We start from the raw sequence: 19,076 nt of genomic DNA on the forward strand, positions 1-19,076 counted from the left end.
GGGGAGCAGCAGTGATGTGGGGAGGGGGTCCCTGCAGGCAGTGGCAGCTCCAGCACATCATCCCTGCATCCTCTCCACCTCAGCACCGCTCGGAGCAGTCCCTGTGCCAAGTCCCCTGCAGAGTGAGGATAATTTGGATGTGAGCAGAGCCCCACTGGGGTTGTTTGATCTTTATTTTTTAATGGGATAAAAAAAGGTCTGGCAGCACTGCAGAGGCTGCAGGCTGATGCAGGGCTGCATCGTCTCTGGCCATGCAAAGCACCCACGTGTGCACAGCAGTGCTGTGGGGCTCTGCTAATTGGTGTGGCCTGGTTTTCCTGCTCCCTGTGCTGGGAGAAGCTGGATGCTTCCCTGTCTGAATGCCTGGGTTTACTTTGGGCCAAGGCATGACCTTGTTTGCCTGTGTAGGTTGGAGGTTCTGCCGTGGGCATCCTCTGCAGGTGTATCTGGAGGTGTTGGGGTGCTCCATGGCTGTGTCCTCCCACACCACCCTCGGCAAACTCTGGGTCAGGAACGGATGGAGACAGCAAGAGCAGAGGTGGCTGCGAGTGCACCAGACTCCCGCTTCGATCCCATAGATTCACAGAATAATCACGGCTCGCTTTGGGTTGAAAGGAACTCTAAAGATGGTCCGGGGGGATCCCACCGGGATATGGAACCCACAGGTGATGCCGGACCCTAAGGACCATCCCACGTGGATCCCGCCGGGGGATGGACGATGGAAGGGAGGGGGTCTGAAGGGACGGCGATAACTGATGGAGGGACGGCGATAACTGATGGAGGGACGGCGATAACTGCTGCAGGGACGGCGATAACTGATGCAGGGACGGCGATAACTGATGGAGGGACGGCGATAACTGATGGAGGGACGGCGATAACTGCTGCAGGGACGGCGATACCTGATGCAGGGTGCGGGACCCCTCGGGGGGCCGGCGCTGCGCTGGCGGGGGTGGGCAGCCGGAGCCCCCCGGGGAGGGCGGTGGGAGCCGGGGGGCCGCAGCCCGGCCCCGGGGAGGGCGGTGGGAGCCGGGGGGCCGCAGCCCGGCCCCGGGGCGGAGCGGGGCGGAGCGGCGCGGCCATCCGGGCACCGCACCATGGCGGCGGCGGCGGAGGAGCCCGAGGGGCGGCGGGGCCGGGGGCCGCGGCCGGGACCCGCACCGGGCAGCCCCGCGGGGCGGGCGGTGGGCGAGGGCTCGCCCGGGGGCGGTGGCCGCCGAGTCTTCAGCCCCGCTGGGGAGTTCCGCGAGTTCTCCCGGAGGCAGCTCCGAGACATGGAAAGGCTCTTCCGACAGTGAGTGTGGGGCTCGGGGAGAGGGGGTCCCCCGGGAGAGGAGGGTCCCCCGGGAGAGGGGGGGTCCCCGGGGAGAAGGGGTCCCCGGGGCGGACAGAGAGCCCCGGGCATCCGCGGATCGCGGTTCCTGCATCCCCCGCTATCCCGGCTTCTGGCAGAGAAGATGCCCCAGCGCCTCCCGCCCCGTTCCTGCGGGCGAGACCCCCCGTTCCTTGTGAGAGGGACCCCCCCATGCACCCCAGCCTCTTGCGGGAGGGATCCCCGGCTCCTTGTGGGAGTCTCCCCCCGCCCCAGCTGCGTGCAGCAGGGATGCCGAGACACCTCCAGCTCCTTGCAGGAGGGATCCCCCGCCTGCCTCTCTCAGGAGGGATGCCAGGGACACCCCTCTCCTCCCACAGCCCCTCACAAGATTGGTGCCGGGGACACCTTCCCCCAGCTCCTTGCCGGGGGCGTTCCGGTGCGCCCCTAAATCCTTGCAGAAGGAACCTCCTGTCCCCCATGAGTGGGGTACGCTGCTGCTGAGGCCAGAGAAAGGGGTCTGGAAAAGGGGGAGCCGGGGACCCCCACATTCCCTCTGCCGCATCACCAAGGGATCCCACATCCTGCAGCTGCCGGGGCCGCAGAGGCCAGGCTGGCGCATCCTCAGCATCCCTGCCCGCGCTGCCTGCCACCACGCGTGACTCGGAGCACGAGCTCGGCCCCCGGCCCCTGGGAACGGGGGGGAGCTGGCAGCCAGCCTCCAGCCCTGGAAATTTCCAGGGGGAGCCAGAAATCGGGGTGACTCCAAGCGGGAGTAGCCGGGGGTAGAACGGGACGGCCCGGAGCATCCCCATGGATCCCGAGCTGGGTGCTTTGTGCGGGAGGCGTGGGGACAGACTCCGGGAGAGCGCGGAGAGAGGGAACAGGCGGAGGCATGGCTGCGATGTGCCAATGCCCTCATCCCGTCTGGCACCGGGGGAGGATCCGCATCGCCCTCCGGGCTGGTCTCGCTCGGGGTTGGAGCGCGGTGACGGCCGAAACACGAGGTTTGGGGTGCAGGCACACCCTGGTGCTGCACGGATGTCCCCGTGTCCTGCTGGGGGCTGTCACCCACCGGCAGAGCATGGCAGAGGGGCAGGGGCAGCAGGAGCTGCGGCGGGGACAGCTCCTGGGGACAGCGGTGGCCGTGCCGGGGACAGCGGTGGCTGTGCCGGGGGACCTTGGTGGCCGTGCCGGGGGACCTTGGTGGCCCTGCCGGCGATCGCGGTGGCCGTGCCGGGAACCGAGGTGACCCTGCCGGGGACCGAGGTGGCCCTGCCGGGGATCGTGGTGGCCGTGCCGGGGACAGCGGTGGCCGTGCCGGGGATCGCGGTGGCCGTCGTGGCGGGTGACAGCGGTGGCCGTGCCGGGGACAGCGGTGCCGGGGACCGAGGTGACCGTTCCGGGGGACCGAGGTGGCCGTGCCGGGGGACCGAGGTGACCGTTCCGGGGGACCGAGGTGGCCGTGCCGGATGACAGCGGTGCCGGGGACCGAGGTGACCGTTCCGGGGGATCGCGGTGACCGTGCCGGGGATGCTCCGGGAGCAGATGGCAAGGCAGGGTGTGGGCGCCGTGTGTTTGCCCTGGCAGCTGCGGCGTCTCGCTGCAGCGAAAGGAGCAGCGCCCGGGCTGCGAGCACCGGGAGCACCCGAGGGAGGGATGCTCTGCCCCGCTGTCCTCGCTGCTGCCGGCCTCGGGGTGTGAAAATGCCGCTGGAGAGGGTAAAGTGATGCCAGGAAGGATTTTGGCTCGCCACAGAGGAGATGGGGCCCTTTGGGAGGTGAAAAACGAGGTTCATGTAATTTTTATATAGAATTTAAAAGTTTAATAGACAATTAGGAGGTAAAAATAAATATACAGATCCGGCTGGGTGTCTCTGCATTCCCCTCACTAACTAAGGATTGTCCCTTAAAAACAGAACCCTGCTACATATCCATAAATTCTCACACATATTCAGACATTCTTCTTAAGTTTTTTTATGTTCTTTTGTTTAGTTTTTACCTTGCCCCCTTCTCAGAAGATCAATCTTCTTGGTGCCACTGGATTTTATATCCTCCAATAACAGATGTGATATTTTTTTTTCTTGGAGGACAAAATAATCTTAATAATTCAGGGGGGTCTCTGATTATCTTTTCAGTCTCTGGGTTATATAAACAAAAAGTAGTTTGTGCTTTAATATCATGTTATAGCCTAACATATATATGTATTATACCACTATTTCTAAATTTCATCAATAACAGAAATAAAAGAAGCTATATTAGTACAACAAAGTTTTCTAACCTTTTGCATATAACATTCATTATAATATTTGTGAAAAGCCAGTAATATAATATGCACTTGTAACACTGGTAATCCCAAAAAATCAGAGGAGGGGATTGAGAGAAGGGAGGTGCCCTGCACCTGGAGAGGTTCCTTGCATGGGATGAGGTGGCAAAGTCAGGCCAGGCAGAGAAACTCTGAGGGATGCAGGATGGAGAAGGACTTCTGGCAAGGGCATGGAGTGACAGGACAAGGAGGAAAGTCTTCAAAAGTGACAGAGGGCAGGGTTAGTTTGGGTGCTGGGAGAAAGTTCATCCCTGTGAGGGTGGGTAGGCCCTGGCACAGGGTGCTCAGAGCAGCTGTGGCTGCCCCTGGGTCCATGGAAGTGTCCAAATCCAGGTTGGACAGGGCTTGGAGCAGCCTGGGATGGTGGAAGGTGTCCCTGCCCATGGGTTGGAATGAGGTGATGTTCACAGTCTGTTCCAAACCATTCTATGCTCCAAGAGGGGTACTGGAGGTAAAAACCATGTGTGATCTGTGCCCACAGCCCCACTCTGAAGGTGCTGGCACTCAGTAGGCAGCGATGAGCAGGAGCAGCCCCTCTCAGAGTCCCTGGCAGATGAGGAAGGTGCTGCTGGAGACACAGACAGAGCAGACAGCAGCAGGGGAGGTACAGATGAGTCACGGCCCTGCAGCATGGGGAGCCGGGGCTCTGCGTGGCTGCTGCAGTGACAGGATCCCAAAAAAAGGAGCCCTGTCACCACGGGTGCAGCGTGTGGCTGCCCACCTACAACGTGTGCAGCTGTGCCAAGCGAGGCTCCCCGTGGAGATCCCGCTGTGCCACAGCCCACACAGGGGAGCAGACAGCAGTGGGGTGGCTGTGGGGTGGCTGTGGGGTGGCTGTGGGGACTGTGGCACTGTCACAGGTCTCAGGAGGGGAGTTCCTGACCGGTCTGTGAGTAGCATCAGTGAGCAGAGCTGTGCCCAAAGCTCTCAGCCGAGCCCAGGCACCTGGCCAGGGGTGGAGCACGGATGGCACAGGCTCTGGGCAGTGAGGGTGGGGCACCTGGAGGTGTCACAGTGAGGAGGAGGTGGTGACAGAGCAGTGCCCGGTGGCCTTAGCCCCATGGGCTGTTATCCCATGCTCAGGCTGCTGGCACAGGGAGCTGGCAGCAGGCTTGGCAGCGTCCTGGCAGGTTCTCCTGCCAAGCACAGCAAGGAAACAGGAGCGATCCTGGATAATGCTCCGGGGGGTTGTTAGCGGTTCACAGCTTCCCCGTGGTCTGGAGAGCTGCCGGAGACCATCAGTGCACAAATCCTTGCTGTTCCCTCTTTGCTTCCCAGGCAAAAGAGAGCTGGGTGTGCTGCTGGGGGGCACTGTGGGGGGCTGTGTGGGCTGCTGGGGGGCACTGTGGGGGGCTGTGTGGGCTCTGCACCCCGTGCTGATGTGTCAGGATCATCCTGTGTGCAGGTACGACGCAGGGAAAGACGGCTTCATTGACCTGATGGAGCTGAAGCTGATGATGGAGAAACTGGGGGCTCCACAGACGCACCTGGGACTGAAGAACATGATCAAGGAGGTGGATGAAGACCTGGACAGCAAGCTCAGCTTTCGAGAGGTGAGGGGATAGGAGGCACCACGCTGGCAGGGAGATGTCCCCAGCCGCTCTTCGGGCTGGTGAGACGGTGGGCAGTGGCCGTGGTGGCTTTGGGGTCTTCAGGGAGCCAATGCTACCATCTCCCCTCACAGTTCCTGCTGATTTTCCGGAAGGCAGCAGCGGGTGAGCTGCAGGAGGACAGTGGGCTGCACGCCCTGGCCCGGCTCTCCGAGATCGATGTCTCCACAGAGGGGGTGAAAGGCGCCAAGAACTTCTTTGAGGCCAAGGTGAGGCTCAGGAGGTCCCACTGCAGGATGGTGATGCCCCAGGGCAGTTTGGTGCCGGGTAGGCAGGAGGTGGAGATGTTGGGGTGGGCAGGAGAGCTCGGCAGAGGTCCCAGCTGGACATTTCCATCCACAGGCACAAGCCATCAACGAAGCCAGCAGGTTCGAGGAGGAGATCAAGGCAGAGCAGGAGGAGAAGAAGAAGCAGGCAGAGGAGCTGAAGCAGAGGAAGGCAGCCTTCAAGGAGCTGCAGTCCACCTTCACGCAGTGACAGGGCCGGGCAGGACTGGTCAGCGGTGCCCAGACTGGCAGCGCTGCCCGTGCCAGCCGTGCCGGGAGCGATGCCGGAGCCGCGTCGGCACAGCGCCCACCTCTCCGGCAGAGCCCAGCCCGCCCCAGCTCCCCCTCCCCTCTTGCTGTGGTGTCTGTAGGTGTTGTTTGTGCCCCCCTCACCTCCCCAGCGTGCCCCCCACCCTGAGCAGCGCCCTGAGTCCCAGGGGAGCTGTGTCCCGAGTGTCCCTCCCTGGGACAGCCGTGCCCAGCCTGTTGTGTGTTGTGAGTGCACTGGGAGGTTTGCAGGATGGGGGCTTGTGCAGGTGCTGGGTGTTGGTGTTGCTGTGTGTGACACCAGTGACAAAAGCCATGGCAAGGGCCAGGTGCTGTTAGAGGGGCTCTGTGTGTGTGTGTGTGTGTGTGTGTGTGGTGCTGGGGGGTGGGTGGGTGCCCACCGTGCCCACCCCACTGACTTGGAGCCCTCCAGGAGCTGTGTCTCTCTTTATTTTGGTCAAAAGACGTACAGAAAGGCAGCTGCTGGCTCGTGGGGCTGTGTTATGTTTCTTTTCATGTTGTGTTCAGCCTGGCAGGATGAGCGTGGTGGCCACAAGTGGCTGCCACTGGTCACTGAGGCTCTCGTGTTTGTGGGTGGCTGTAAAAACCCACATCTGTGTCCCCCGAGTGGCGGCATAGGGGGTGTGTTATGGTTTTTTTTTTAATTTAATCCCAAATAAATATTATATTTCTTAAATGCTGGTTGCTGGGGTGCAGCTGTGGGATGGGCACGTCTGTGGTGGGGGTTTGGGTGGGGGGAAGGAGTTTGGGGAGTGGGGTGTGACCCTGGGGACGCGGTTCCCACCGGAGATGGAAATTCCACTGAACAGGAATGAGCCACGTTGGCGTGGGAAGCAGCAGGGGCCTGATCCAGGTGTGGGGACCTGGCACTACCAAATGCCATCAGCTGATGCCTGCACTGGTCCCAGCCTTTGGGGTTTTGGCTGGCCTTGAGCACATCAAGAGTGAGATAAGGGGACCGTGTGCCCGGCGGGGTGGGGGTGTGAGCAGGCAGTGTCCTGGGGGAATGGGTGCTCAGGGCTGGGGGGCACCAGGGCTCCCCAGCACCCCAGTGGCAGCACCGTGGCTGGGGGGCTACCCAGCAGCTGTGCCCCACGAGGGACCCTGCCCGTTCCCGGAGCAGGGCCAGGTGTCCCCACCATGTCCCAGCACGGTGCCAGCACAGGCCGGGCACACGTGGCCGTTCCCAGGCGGGATGGAGAGTGCGATAAGAGGGGCTGAGCAGCCCCACAGCGTGGGACAGTCCCCACATGGCAGTGGCAGGCGGGGCCACCCCAAGGTCGCCGGCAGTGGGGACACCATAAGAGGGGTGAGCAGCCCCGTTGTGGCACTTTTGAGCAGCGCAGCCATGCTGGGAGCCGTGTGTCTCGTCCTGCTGCTGGGCTACGGTGAGTGCAGGGCTTGGGGAAGGCTGGGGGCAGGGGGGACAGCACTGTGGGGCCTGTCACAGCCCCAGCCACGGGCACAGGCAGCCTCTGATGTCCCTTTGTCACACAGCCTACGGATGCGGCCAGCCGGCCGTGCCACCACAGCTGGGCGCCCGCGTGGTGGGCGGTGAAGACGCCGTCGCCCACAGCTGGCCATGGCAGGTGAGGGGGCACATGGGGACAGGGATGGGGACAGGGATGGGGACAGGGATGGGGACATTCCTGCTGTGACCCTGTGCCCCTTGCAGATCTCACTGCAGTACAGTAGATATGGATCTTGGTACCACACTTGCGGCGGGACCCTCATCGCTCCCCAGTGGGTGCTGACAGCTGCCCACTGCATCAGGTGGGTGTTGGGGTGCTGGGGGGACCTGTGCCATGGAGGAGAGGTATCTGTGGGGACTGACACCCCCTCTCTCTCTGGCAGCAACTCCATGACCTACCGTGTGGTGCTGGGCAAGCAGGACCTGTCAGTGGATGATGAGCCCGGTTCTGTGGCCGTGGGTGTGGAGAAGATAATCGTCCATGAGAAGTGGAACTCCTTCCTCATCATGTAGGGGATGAGATGTATCAGGGGTGGGTCGTGGGTGGCCACAGACTCCTGTCCCCATGGCCAGGAGCCCTGTTCTCACGGCCAGGGACCATGGTTTGTGTCTCCTTGCAGCAACGACATTGCCCTGATCAAGCTGGCCGAGGAGGTGCAGGAGAGTGACACCATCCGCGCCTCCTGCCTGCCTGACGCCGGCAAGATCCTGCCCAACAACTACCCCTGCTATGTCACCGGCTGGGGACGCATCAGGAGTAAGTGGGGTGTCCCCAGGAGGGTCCCCAGCGAGTCCCTGGGGTGTGCAGGGTGTGAGATGTGCCTGTCCTTGCAGCCAACGGGCCCCTGGCTGATGCCCTGCAGCAGGCTCTGCTGCCCGTGGTGGACTATGAGACCTGCTCCAAGTGGGACTGGTGGGGCAGCCTTGTCCTGGAGACCATGGTGTGCGCCGGTGGCGACGGCGTCGTCTCCGGATGCAACGTGAGCGTGGGCGCTGCTGGGAGGAGAGGGGATGGAGCCACGGATGGCCAGGAGGGATGAGGGGAGTTGCTGGGGTGCCCAGGACCCACAGGCTGGAGTGTTTGTGCACACAGGGCGATTCTGGCGGCCCCCTGAACTGCCAGCGCGATGATGGCATCTGGGAGGTGGACGGCATCGTCAGCTTCGGCTCCGGCCTGGGCTGCAACGTGGCCAAGAAGCCGACGGTCTTCACCCGGGTGTCCGCCTACATCGACTGGATCAACGAGGTGGGTGCCCCTTCCTCTGCCCCCGCACAGGGAGCTGGCCCTGCCCTGGCAGTGCTCTCACCCTGAGCCTCCCCGTGGCTTGTCTTTGGCAGAAAATGGGAGAGAACTGAGGACACGGCCTGCAGCACAAGTACTGAGCGTGATGAAGGCAGTAGTGACGGTCACTGGGTGTGATAAAGGCAGTAGTGGCAGTCACTGAGTGTGATAAAGGCAATAATGCTGAGCTGGTCTCGTGTGGTTCTTTTGAGGGGACATGGTGGAGCAGAACCTGTGTCTTGTGGTCCTGGGCTTCTGCCCAGGAGCTGGGGAGAGCCCTCACATCGTGCAGGGAGGCTGGGAAGGTCCTGGGGAGCCTAAGGTGGGCAGACTTCCCACAAGGTACTCCCAGCTCAGAGCAGAACCATTGCCGAGCCAAAGGGTTCAAGGCTTGACCAGTGGTTTGATGGGAAAGTGGCTGGAATCTGGCCTGGAGGTCCTGGGGGGAACTTTGGGGTGGCTGTAGGGCCCCTGGTTGGCCCAAGGAGGTGTTGGGTGTCTTGGCTGGTGCTGGGATGTCTCAGGGGATCTCGCTGGTACTTGATGGCAGCAGATTTATAATGGGGGTCTCGAGGTAACTGGGTTGGACCTGGGGGTCATCCTGCAGCCCCACCACATTCCCCTCACCACCTGTGCTGCCAGAGTGCTCCCAGTCTGTTTTCACCTCTGGATGCTCTGGGGAAGGAGCAGCCACTGCAGTCCATGTCATGGAAAGGAGCCATCTCCATCCATGTGTGTCACTCTATCACCAGCCATCTCCATCTTCTTGTGTCACTCTATCACCAGCCATCTCCATCTTCTTGTGTCACTCTATCACGAGCCATCTCCATCCCTGTGTCACTCTATCACCAGCCATCTCCATCCCTGTGTGTCACTCTATCACCAGCCATCTCCATCCCTGTGTGTCACTCTATCACCAGCCATCTCCATCCCTGTGTCACTCTATCACCAGCCATCTCCATCCCTGTGTCACTCTATCACCAGCCATCTCCATCCCTGTGTCACTCTATCACCAGCCATCTCCATCCCTGTGTCACTCTATCACGAGCCATCTCCATCCACGAGTGTCACTCTATCACCAGCCATCTCCATCCCTGTGTCACTCTATCACGAGCCATCTCCATCTTCTTGTGTCACTCTATCACCAGCCATCTCCATCCCTGTGTCACTCTATCACCAGCCATCTCCATCCCTGTGTCACTCTATCACGAGCCATCTCCATCTTCTTGTGTCACTCTATCACCAGCCATCTCCATCCCTGTGTCACTCTATCACCAGCCATCTCCATCCCTGTGTCACTCTATCACCAGCCATCTCCATCCACGAGTGTCACTCTATCACCAGCCATCTCCATCCCTGTGTGTCACTCTATCCCCAGCCATCTCCATCCCTGTGTGTCACTCTATCACCAGCCATCTCCAGCCCTGTGTGTCACTCTATCACCAGCCATCTCCATCCACGAGTGTCACTCTATCACCAGCCATCTCCATCCCTGTGTCACTCTATCACCAGCCATCTCCATCCCTGTGTGTCACTCTATCACCAGCCATCTCCATCCTCTTGTGTCACTCTATCACGAGCCATCTCCATCCCTGTGTGTCACTCTATCACCAGCCATCTCCATCCCTGTGTCACTCTATCACGAGCCATCTCCATCCCTGTGTCACTCTATCACCAGCCATCTCCATCCCTGTGTCACTCTATCACCAGCCATCTCCATCCACGAGTGTCACTCTATCACCAGCCATCTCCATCCCTGTGTCACTCTATCACCAGCCATCTCCATCCCTGTGTGTCACTCTATCACCAGCCATCTCCATCCTCTTGTGTCACTCTATCACGAGCCATCTCCATCCCTGTGTGTCACTCTATCACCAGCCATCTCCATCCCTGTGTCACTCTATCACGAGCCATCTCCATCCCTGTGTCACTCTATCACCAGCCATCTCCAGCCCCTGTCACCCCCACCCCAGCCCCAATGCACCCCTAGGGAGAGAAGGGGAAGAGTGCAGGGTCACCTTTCCCAAAGGGGAACAGGTCCAGGGGAGGTGGGATCAGCCCTGGGATCACACCCAGAAGCTCTGGACAAAACTGGACAGCAACAGGACGGGGCAGCCCAGAGCCCTGCTCCCCTTGGGGATGGAGAAGGGGAACAGAGAAGGAGACAACCACGAGCTCTCACAAACACCTGAGCACAGGCAAGGCCATCACAGTCACACCCTCCTTGGGGTGCTCAGGGCAGCCCTGGCTCCCTCCTGCAGCACCTTCAAAGCACCTGAAATGCTCCCAAAGGAGCACAGAGACACTCAGTGGCTGCAAATGCAGACTGGATATTCCCAGGCTCCCTGGGAATCCCCAAGCACCCCCCCAGCACAGACCTACCCCAAGGCCTCTGCACCTCCCAAGGGTGGCTCCAAGGATGCTTCCCCCCCTCAAAATCCAACACAGATGCAGGATTTCTGAGCCAAGGCCAGCACCACAGCAGCTCCTTAAGCACTTTACCTCAGCACTGGTATTTGATTGAATCCTCACCAGTTTCCTGCTCTAACTCCTGACTGGCTCCTCAAAAGGAGCAGGGTGTCTTCTCCATAGGCTGGCACAGCCACATTGTAAATGACAAATGTAAATGTAACAGCAGACTTGAGTGAAGGTTTCTACTCTTCCCACTTCAGAGGAGCCTTCAGGAGGTGCTGAATTGGCAGTGAGGAGATGGAACAGACAAGGGAATACAGCTAAAGATTTGCTCTTTAATTGGATTTATTAGAAATGTTGACTGCAAAACTCATCCTGTTTTACTAGAACATCAGACCCTGGTCCCCTCAATCAAAACACAGGACACAAATAGCACCATCAGCAAAGGAAAACACTCTGAGACTGAGCATGGCCATGTCAGGACGAGCCAGAAGTGCTCTCCTTGGCTCTGCTCTCCAGCAAAGGGATTTCCTGCTCCATCCACATCATTTCCCATCGGCACAGCACCATCTCCATCTCCACTCCACGGCAAAGGCAGCGCTGGCAGATCACATTTCTCCAGACAAACATCTGGACACACAGACAAAACCCACGGGGAGCACTGACACCACATCGTGGTGGGCACGGATTTCATTCAGCCACAGGAAGAACCTCCAGCCTTTGGCAGGGGGCTCCAAGCCCAGGTGTCAGTCACACACGAAGAAGAATTTTTTACGGAGGAAATTGAAACATCCTGGGATCTGCTTGTACCTCCCCTTGGCAGAGACAGCACGTGCCACCTGGCAACAGGAGAGAGGCTGAGGAACAGGATGCTCTCCCCATCCCTTGAAACCCATGGCTGCCACACCAAGGTGGCCAAAGAAGCACCTCAACGACCACGAAACAACAAGGTGATTCTGTAAGTCCTCTCTCCCTCCACCTTGGACTTGTCTCCTACCCATGGAGAACAGAAAAAGTATCTGGGGCACCTACACCTGTAGGCAGCTTTGGCAATGTTGTGTCAGCAAGGCACACAAAGGAAGACTTTGATCAGGCAGACTCATTGTACTGTGCTCCTCCACCCCCAGGACAAGCTTACAGGAGCACCCAAATCCCCTCAGCCTGGATAGGACAAGCCACAACATTTTTTCAGCAATTTCTTCAGAAGGATTAAAGCCTGTATTGCCAGGATTACTCCTCACTGGAAAAACCTCCAGTGATTTTTGGCAGATTGAGGCCAGACACTTTCTTTGTAATTCAACCTCACTGCAGTACCTCAAATTAGCCCATCCCTAAACTCAACACTCAATATCCTCACTCCTTTTTTGAGTGTAGGCTTCCAACTGATCACACCCCTGCCTATTTCCTTCATCAAGAAAAAGCAGAAAACAAAGACATTTACCCTCACTAACATGTTGAGCAGGTCTTCTGAACGGGCATATTGCTCCAGCACACTGTCCAGCATTTCCACATACCACGAGCCTGTCAACTTCTCCCTCCAGGAGACAAAACCTTCATAGAAAGAAGGAGAATGTTATGCCAAAACCCATCTGCTGTTCTCATCCCAACAAGCTCCTGCTCCTCCAACAGAGCCAGGTTGTCCTGAACTGCCCCCATCTTTGTCTGTGAAGCTCTGACTGTTTTGCTAATTCCCCCATGACCAGAAAAGGATTTGCACAGGCTGTTTCACCTGGAAAAGTGGAGTAGGAAACCAAGATGTCGCTGGGTGTGGGCAAACTGGCAACAGCATCGGGCTCATCCACGTTACCCGACGGAACCCGAATCGGGGTCGCGTCCGATTCCAAAGAACCCCCAGGAGTTTCCTCTTCAGGTGAATCACAATCCACCACAAAGCCTTGATCCCTTTGCTCTGAAAAAAGCAGCAACAAGACAGCTCCTGATGCTCATCCCACCCAAGAGATTCACGGTTGTACATCCAATGTCAATAAAAGATGGGGAAAGAAAAGGACAAAGGCCCTAGAACAAAATAAGGCTTTTTTGGCCATTCAGCTGCACTGGTTGAGTCAAAGTCATTGGTGGATTATACAAAACTCCTCACTGTGTTTGAAGAGCTGGAGCAGCTCCCAGCACATGGAAAGAGAAGAGGCAGCTGGTGTGAGGAGACAGCTGGAGAGAGGGGCAGTCAATGAACACAAAGTGAGCCAAAGCCACAGCCTGACCACATCTCCGCAGCCAACACAAAGATTCACCTCCACCACAGGCCTGGATGAAGAACAGTTTGGGTTTTCCTCTCAAACTCGGGCAATTGGAGCCATTGAAATAGTTCACAATCTTTTCTATGGGAATGGGTTTTCCATCCGTTCCGTAAACGCCTCCAGGAAACTGAATGTGGCTCGTCTGCAAGAGGAAAACACAGGAGCTAGTGACACAGCAGTTCTGAGGGAACCCATTTCCCACCAGGTGCTCCACAGCCTAAAGGTACCAGAACAAATCCTGCTGTTTGTGGGAATCCAAGTCAGGGTGAGGGGACATCCAGGAGACATTTGAAATGCACTAAAACCCAGCAATCCAACTTCTGTTATCCATATCTCATATTCTCATATCTCATATTCTCATATCTCATATTCTCATATCCCACACCCTCCAGCAGAGGAGTTCTTTATCCTCTGCTACAACAGGCACATACCCTACACCACTTTCCTAAGGATGCCTCTCCTCACCCTTCAAGAACTGACCTGGAACAAAAAGGCTTTATTGCTAAAAGCATTTCCCTGTCAGAGCTGGAGAGCAGCAAGGACTGAATGACCACAGGCTGAGTGGGACCTCCCTTCAGCTCCAAATTATTAACCCCAACTTCCAAAACGTTAAACACTTGTCCACTGGCACCACTGGATCAGACTACACCAGAGAAGCTCCTGTTTTCTTTAACTCAGAGTAAGGGTGGAACTCTTTGAAACATACTGCAGTGGCAGAACAAGGTTTTTGACAGAGCATTTCCCTCTCAGCCTGTGTGAGACCAGAGGACAGGGAATTAACCCCTTCCTGAAGAAACAAAGATGGGACAAACCCACCTGACAGCCGTGGGAGAGGATGACCACGATGCAGCAGTCCAAAGCACTGTGGTCCTGCTGTGACAGCTTCAGCAGCTCCAGCACCATTTCCTGTGTGGAAAAGATCACAGTGAAGAGTTTTTTGAACCATATCTCAGCCACAGGTTACTGCCAGGCCCTGCTCCAGTTGCACTGCCCTGGATCTGGTCAATCTCTGCCACAGGGTAATGTGAGCCCCAAGTACAGCTGGCAAAAGCAGAGTATTTCTGTGTCTCTCCCCGTATTTAACACTGGCTGCTCTGACACACAGATTTCTCACCTCTCTGCACTCTTTACAACACAGCACCACAAACTAAAGCACATTTCCATGTGATTTATCTGCTGAAATCCGCTGCTTCTGACTGGGAGCTGGTGGGTGAGCAGAGAACCAATTTTTACCTCCAGATGATCAAGTTCCCCCTGACACTTCCAGCAACAGCCAAGGATGGCACAGACAGACATGACACAGCTGTCAGCTATCCCAAAAACCCCTACAAATCACAACCAGGATTCAACATCCATGCAGAGGGATCAAAGTGTGCAAAGTCCTCTCTCCTCCTGCAACTGCAGCACAATAAAGTAGGAGGATGTAAGTGGTTCACTGTTTCTTTGTGGGAGGTTTTTGGTGTGCTGCCAACACGAGACACATCCCCTGAAGCGTTCCCATCACTTCCAGGGGCTCAGCTCTCATCCCTGGTGTCAGCAGGACACAAGCAGCCTCACCTGAGCTTTCAGATTCCGCCGGGTCAGGACGGTGAAATGCAAGGCCTTGAAGCGCCTCTCCAGCTTCTCACAGTCGATGTCAGAGCCTTCTCTGGTGGAGAGACCCGAGTCTCTGGAGAAATTGACGTTATTGAGGATCAGGCAGTGTCCGCAGGGATCCGCTTTCATCTCATAATCCTGGCAGGGACGTGTCACAATTAAATTCCCTCTTATTCCAAGCTGGCTAATCCAGCAGGACACAATGCCAGCGAGGAATGGGAGTCCTTAAAGTGGTTCAATTTCACAGGTTTTCATTTCTCTAGTCCTAGGGGATGGGTAGGAGCATCGATTCTCCACACACATCTTCTCACCAGTAGCTGGGAACTGCTGATGATTTAGAAACAACCCACTAAAATGGGGAAAACCTTTGTGGAAAACCGGCTGTTGCTTTATCTGTAGCACCTCTGACAGCAAGTTGAAAGTTCTGGGAAATTCTTTTAGGCATTGTCATCAAACCTCACCAAAAGGAGCCAAGAATTTGTGTTATCATTGTGGTATTCTTAAGGAGGATCTGACTAATGACTGACCCACTCTGAGACCATTGTGCCTGTTACAGCCTCGGAGCAATTGCTCAGGTAAGACAAAGCGAGAAGTAGATCTTCCAGAAATATTTTCTGGAGCCACCCATGAGCTTTTGCCCAGTAGGGAACACTTTCAGCCTTCTCAAATACTAACCTGGTCACGGCTCCTCTTGTCAACAGCTGAACCTACAACACAAAACAGACACAGCATTCAGCTCACCACACTCCACAACACCGCACTCCTCGAGTTCACCTCTTTCCTAACACATCTGAATTTCCCCTTCCCACCACACTGGAAATGAGCTCTGGCTCTTGGAGCTCACCCTGGGCTGGCACAGGAGGTACCCGAGGTCTTTCACTCTCAGCTTGCACTGGGATAGACAAACGTTCGTGAGGGGTCCCATCTGTAATGACAAGGCACAAAAATACAGAGGATTACCAAGCTCAAAAGGTTCCACTGCTGAAAAGCAGGAGGTACAGGCTGCCCTGAGCTGTGTTGTGTTGTTCAAAACCAGGTTGGACAGCACTTGGAGCAACCTGGGATAGTGGAATCCCATGGCAGGGATTGAGATGAGCTTTAAGGTCCCTTCCAACCCAAACCATTCTGGGATTCCATGATTCTCCCTACAGTCACCTCTACCAGGATAATATAAATCATGACTTCCTGGACTCTTGCCCACAGGGAGAGGGATCCCAGCTGCCACCCCCCATGCTGCTGTTTGCCAAAAACACCCCACACCCTCAACACTGACTTTTACGCTGCTTTTCTTCCCTCAGCTCCAGCTCCACGGGCCGCAGGTCTGGCAGCTGTGGTGGCACCGGCCGGGATTCGCACTCCTGGAGCAGCATCTCAGCGAGGTCACCCTGCCCAGTGTCCTTCAGGATGGAGAGGAAGGCAGGGAAAGCCTGCTTCCCTCGAGTCTCCAGATCAATGATCAGCTGTCGGGCTTGTTCTCCTCGGCTGCCAGCGCTCTGCAGAGGAGAAGAACACAGAACGGGTGAACTGGGCAGCTCTTCCAACTGCTCTGAGCAGGGGAATGTGGGATTTGCACCCAGGACATGGGGAAAACAATAGCAAATCCCAGTGGAAATAGTCACAGAGACCCCCAGCCCTGATCTTCCTCCAACAACAATGGTCACCACTGGGACACCCAGCCCTCCGAGGGGTCTAGAGGGAAAGGGGGAGAGGGAGCACCCCAAGTCTGGTCCCTGGGGACAAACAGGAACCCCTGGGCTGTCACCAGTGTGAAAGATGAGGTAAAAACACCCCCAGGCCTGTCACCTGTAACCAAGGGGGGAAACAAGAACACCTCAAGGTTCTTGGGGTTCAATGGGGACACAAAAAGAAACCCCTAAACCTGGCACTGCCTGGGGCTGGGGACAAGAAGGGACAAGTCGGGGGGTGGTTCTCAAACATCTTATCTGCACAAGGAGCAACCCCAGACCTTGGCATCAGACTGAGGGGACACAGGGCCATGCCATCCCTTTGGGCTTGTCACCAGGGCTAAAAGGACATGGAGTTCCACTATGTCACCAGAGTGAGAGGACCTGGAGTCTCGCTTGTTCTTGAGAGGACACAGGACAATCCCTCCCACCTCTGTCACTAGAGTGAGGGGATCTGGGGGCCACCCCCCAGATCCGTCACCAGGCTCAGGGGACATCGGTTCCCTCTTTGGGCCCAAGAGGACATGGAGCCACCCCTCTCAGGCCTGTCCCCAGGGCAAGGAGACCCTTCAGGCCTGTCCCCAGGGCTCCAGGGACACAGGACCCTCCCTTGGGCCCATCACCAGGTTTCAGGGGATGCAGGAGCTATCCCCCGGCTCTCAGGGAACCCTCCCCAGGGCACCCCCGGAGCTCAGTGCCCCGCTCCCCGACGCACCTGCAGCTCCTCCAGCATGGGCCGGGTGAAGAGGCCGCGCTGCTCCAGCGGCTCCCAGAGCGGCTCCACCCGCAGCGCCGCCACCAGCCGGGCCCGCCCGCGCCGCAGCGCCCGCCGCTGCTGCTCCTCCATGGCCCGGGGCTCCGGGATGAGGGGCTCAGAGCCCGGGGCTCAGTGCCGGGGCTGCGAGGCTCAGTGCCCGGGGCTCAGTGCCCGGGGCTCAGTGCCGGGGCTGCGGGGCTCAGTGCCCGGGGCTCAGTGCCCGGGGCTCAGTGATCGGGGCTCAGTGCCGGGGCTGCGGGGCTCAGTGCTCGGGGCTGCGGGGCTCAGTGCCCGGGGCTCAGTGCCGGGGCTGCGGGGCTCAGTGATCGGGGCTGCGGGGCTCAGTGCCCGGGGCTCAGTGCCGGGGCTGCGGGGCTCAGTGCCCGAGACCGCCGCCGGTCCCTTCCCGGAGCCGCCGCTCGCTGCCCGGAACCGCCGCTGAGCCTCGGAGCCACCGCTCAGTGCCTGGAACCGCTGCTCGGTCCCTTCTCAGAGCCGCCGTTCAGTGCCCGGAACCGCCGCTGGAGCCCCGGAGCCACCGCTGAGCCCCGGAACCGCTCCTCAACCCTGGAACCGCTGCCCTGCCCCGGTACCGCTGCTCAGCCCCGGAACCACTGCTCAGTGCCTGGAGCCACTGCCGGTCCCTTCCCGGAGCCACCGCTCAGTGTCCAGACCCACCGCTGAGCCCCGGAGCCGCTCCTCAACCCCGGAACCGCCGCTGAGCCCCGGAACCGCCGCTCCTCAACCCCGGAACCGCTGCTGAGCCCCGGAACCGCTGCTGAGCCCCGGCACCGCCGCTCAGCCCCGGCACCGCCGCCCTGCCCCGGTACCGCCGCCCTGCCCCGGAACCGCCGCTCAGCCCCGGCACCGCTGCCCTGCCCCGGTACCGCTGCCCTGCCCCGGTACCGCCGCTCAGCCCCGGTACCGCTGCCCTGCCCCGGTACCGCCGCTCAGCCCCGGTACCGCCGCCCTGCCCCGGAACCGCCGCTCAGCCCCGGCACCGCTGCCCTGCCCCGGTACCGCTGCCCTGCCCCGGTACCGCCGCTCAGCCCCGGTACCGCTGCCCTGCCCCGGCACCGCTGCCCTGCCCCGGAACCGCCGCTCAGCCCCGGCACCGCCGCTCAGCCCCGGCACCGCCGCTCAGCCCCGGTACCGCCGCCCTGCCCCGGAACCGCCGCTCAGCCCCGGCACCGCTGCCCTGCCCCGGTACCGCCGCTCGCTGCCCGGAAGCGCCCCCGCCTCGCAGTCCCAGAATCACACGCTGGAGTCAGGCTGGAAGAGCCCCGGTGTGCTCCGGAAGGGTCATCCCAGAGCAAACGAAACAGGATTCCGTCCTTTTGTGTTTTGTTGGGTTTTTAAAAAATACCTCCAGGGATGGACACTCCACACCCTCTCAGTTTAATAATTGAAAGTAAAGTAAAATACAGTAGTAATGGTAAATTATAACACCACCACCACAACAAAACAACAACAATAGTAAGAATAATAGTGGGGAAAACAAGTGATGCACAATGCAGTTGCTCACCATCCACTCACTGATGTCAGATCTTCCTGAACCCAGATCAGCTCTCCCAATCACACCCTCAAATTTATTTACTGGACATTCTGTGGGGTGGAATATCCCTTTGGGAATATCCCACTTCAGGTCACCTGTCCCATCTGTTTCCTTTGGGAACCTCCTCACTGCCAGAGCACAAGACAAGAAAGAAGTGTTTGATTTTGGATAAACACGACTTAGCAAAAAACCAGAAAAGAATCACAGAACACACAGAGTTGTGTGAAAAACGAGGTTCACATAATTTTTATAGAATTTAAAAGTT

At 58.3% G+C, this 19,076-nt stretch overlaps 3 protein-coding genes across 4 annotated transcripts; 2 read left to right on the forward strand and 1 right to left on the reverse strand.

Moving 5' to 3' along the window:
- The first annotated feature begins 1,088 nt into the window (after nt 1–1,088).
- On the forward strand, nt 1,089–6,444 carry EFHD2 (EF-hand domain family member D2). The gene is made up of 4 exons (XM_058855169.1): nt 1,089–1,291; nt 5,040–5,187; nt 5,319–5,453; nt 5,587–6,444. The coding sequence occupies exons 1-4, from the start codon at nt 1,095–1,097 to the stop codon at nt 5,719–5,721; spliced, it is 615 nt and encodes a 204-aa protein (XP_058711152.1). The 5' UTR covers nt 1,089–1,094; the 3' UTR covers nt 5,722–6,444.
- A 702-nt stretch (nt 6,445–7,146) lies between these two features.
- Nucleotides 7,147–8,725, forward strand: LOC131587369 (chymotrypsin-C-like). The gene is made up of 8 exons (XM_058855171.1): nt 7,147–7,186; nt 7,296–7,387; nt 7,474–7,571; nt 7,653–7,778; nt 7,890–8,026; nt 8,104–8,249; nt 8,363–8,515; nt 8,608–8,725. Exons 1-8 carry the CDS (start codon nt 7,147–7,149, stop codon nt 8,623–8,625), a joined length of 810 nt encoding a protein of 269 aa, XP_058711154.1. The 3' UTR covers nt 8,626–8,725.
- A 2,571-nt stretch (nt 8,726–11,296) lies between these two features.
- CASP9 (caspase 9) lies at nt 11,297–17,484 on the reverse strand. Of its 2 annotated transcripts, none has more exons than XM_058855387.1 (10): nt 17,215–17,484; nt 16,088–16,307; nt 15,659–15,739; nt 15,490–15,521; nt 14,776–14,952; nt 14,035–14,124; nt 13,213–13,360; nt 12,693–12,872; nt 12,405–12,514; nt 11,297–11,820 (listed from the first exon to the last, which is right to left on the reverse strand). In XM_058855387.1, the coding sequence occupies exons 1-10, from the start codon at nt 17,344–17,346 to the stop codon at nt 11,710–11,712; spliced, it is 1,281 nt and encodes a 426-aa protein (XP_058711370.1). In that variant the 5' UTR covers nt 17,347–17,484; the 3' UTR covers nt 11,297–11,709. The 2 variants fall into 2 exon arrangements, with proteins under 2 accessions (XP_058711370.1, XP_058711372.1); XM_058855389.1 differs by having other exon boundaries at nt 11,297–11,802; nt 17,215–17,483.
- Nucleotides 17,485–19,076: the final 1,592 nt, after the last annotated feature.

Source organism: Poecile atricapillus, chromosome 22 (genome assembly GCF_030490865.1).
Source record: "Poecile atricapillus isolate bPoeAtr1 chromosome 22, bPoeAtr1.hap1, whole genome shotgun sequence".
Taxonomy (NCBI): domain Eukaryota; kingdom Metazoa; phylum Chordata; class Aves; order Passeriformes; family Paridae; genus Poecile; species Poecile atricapillus.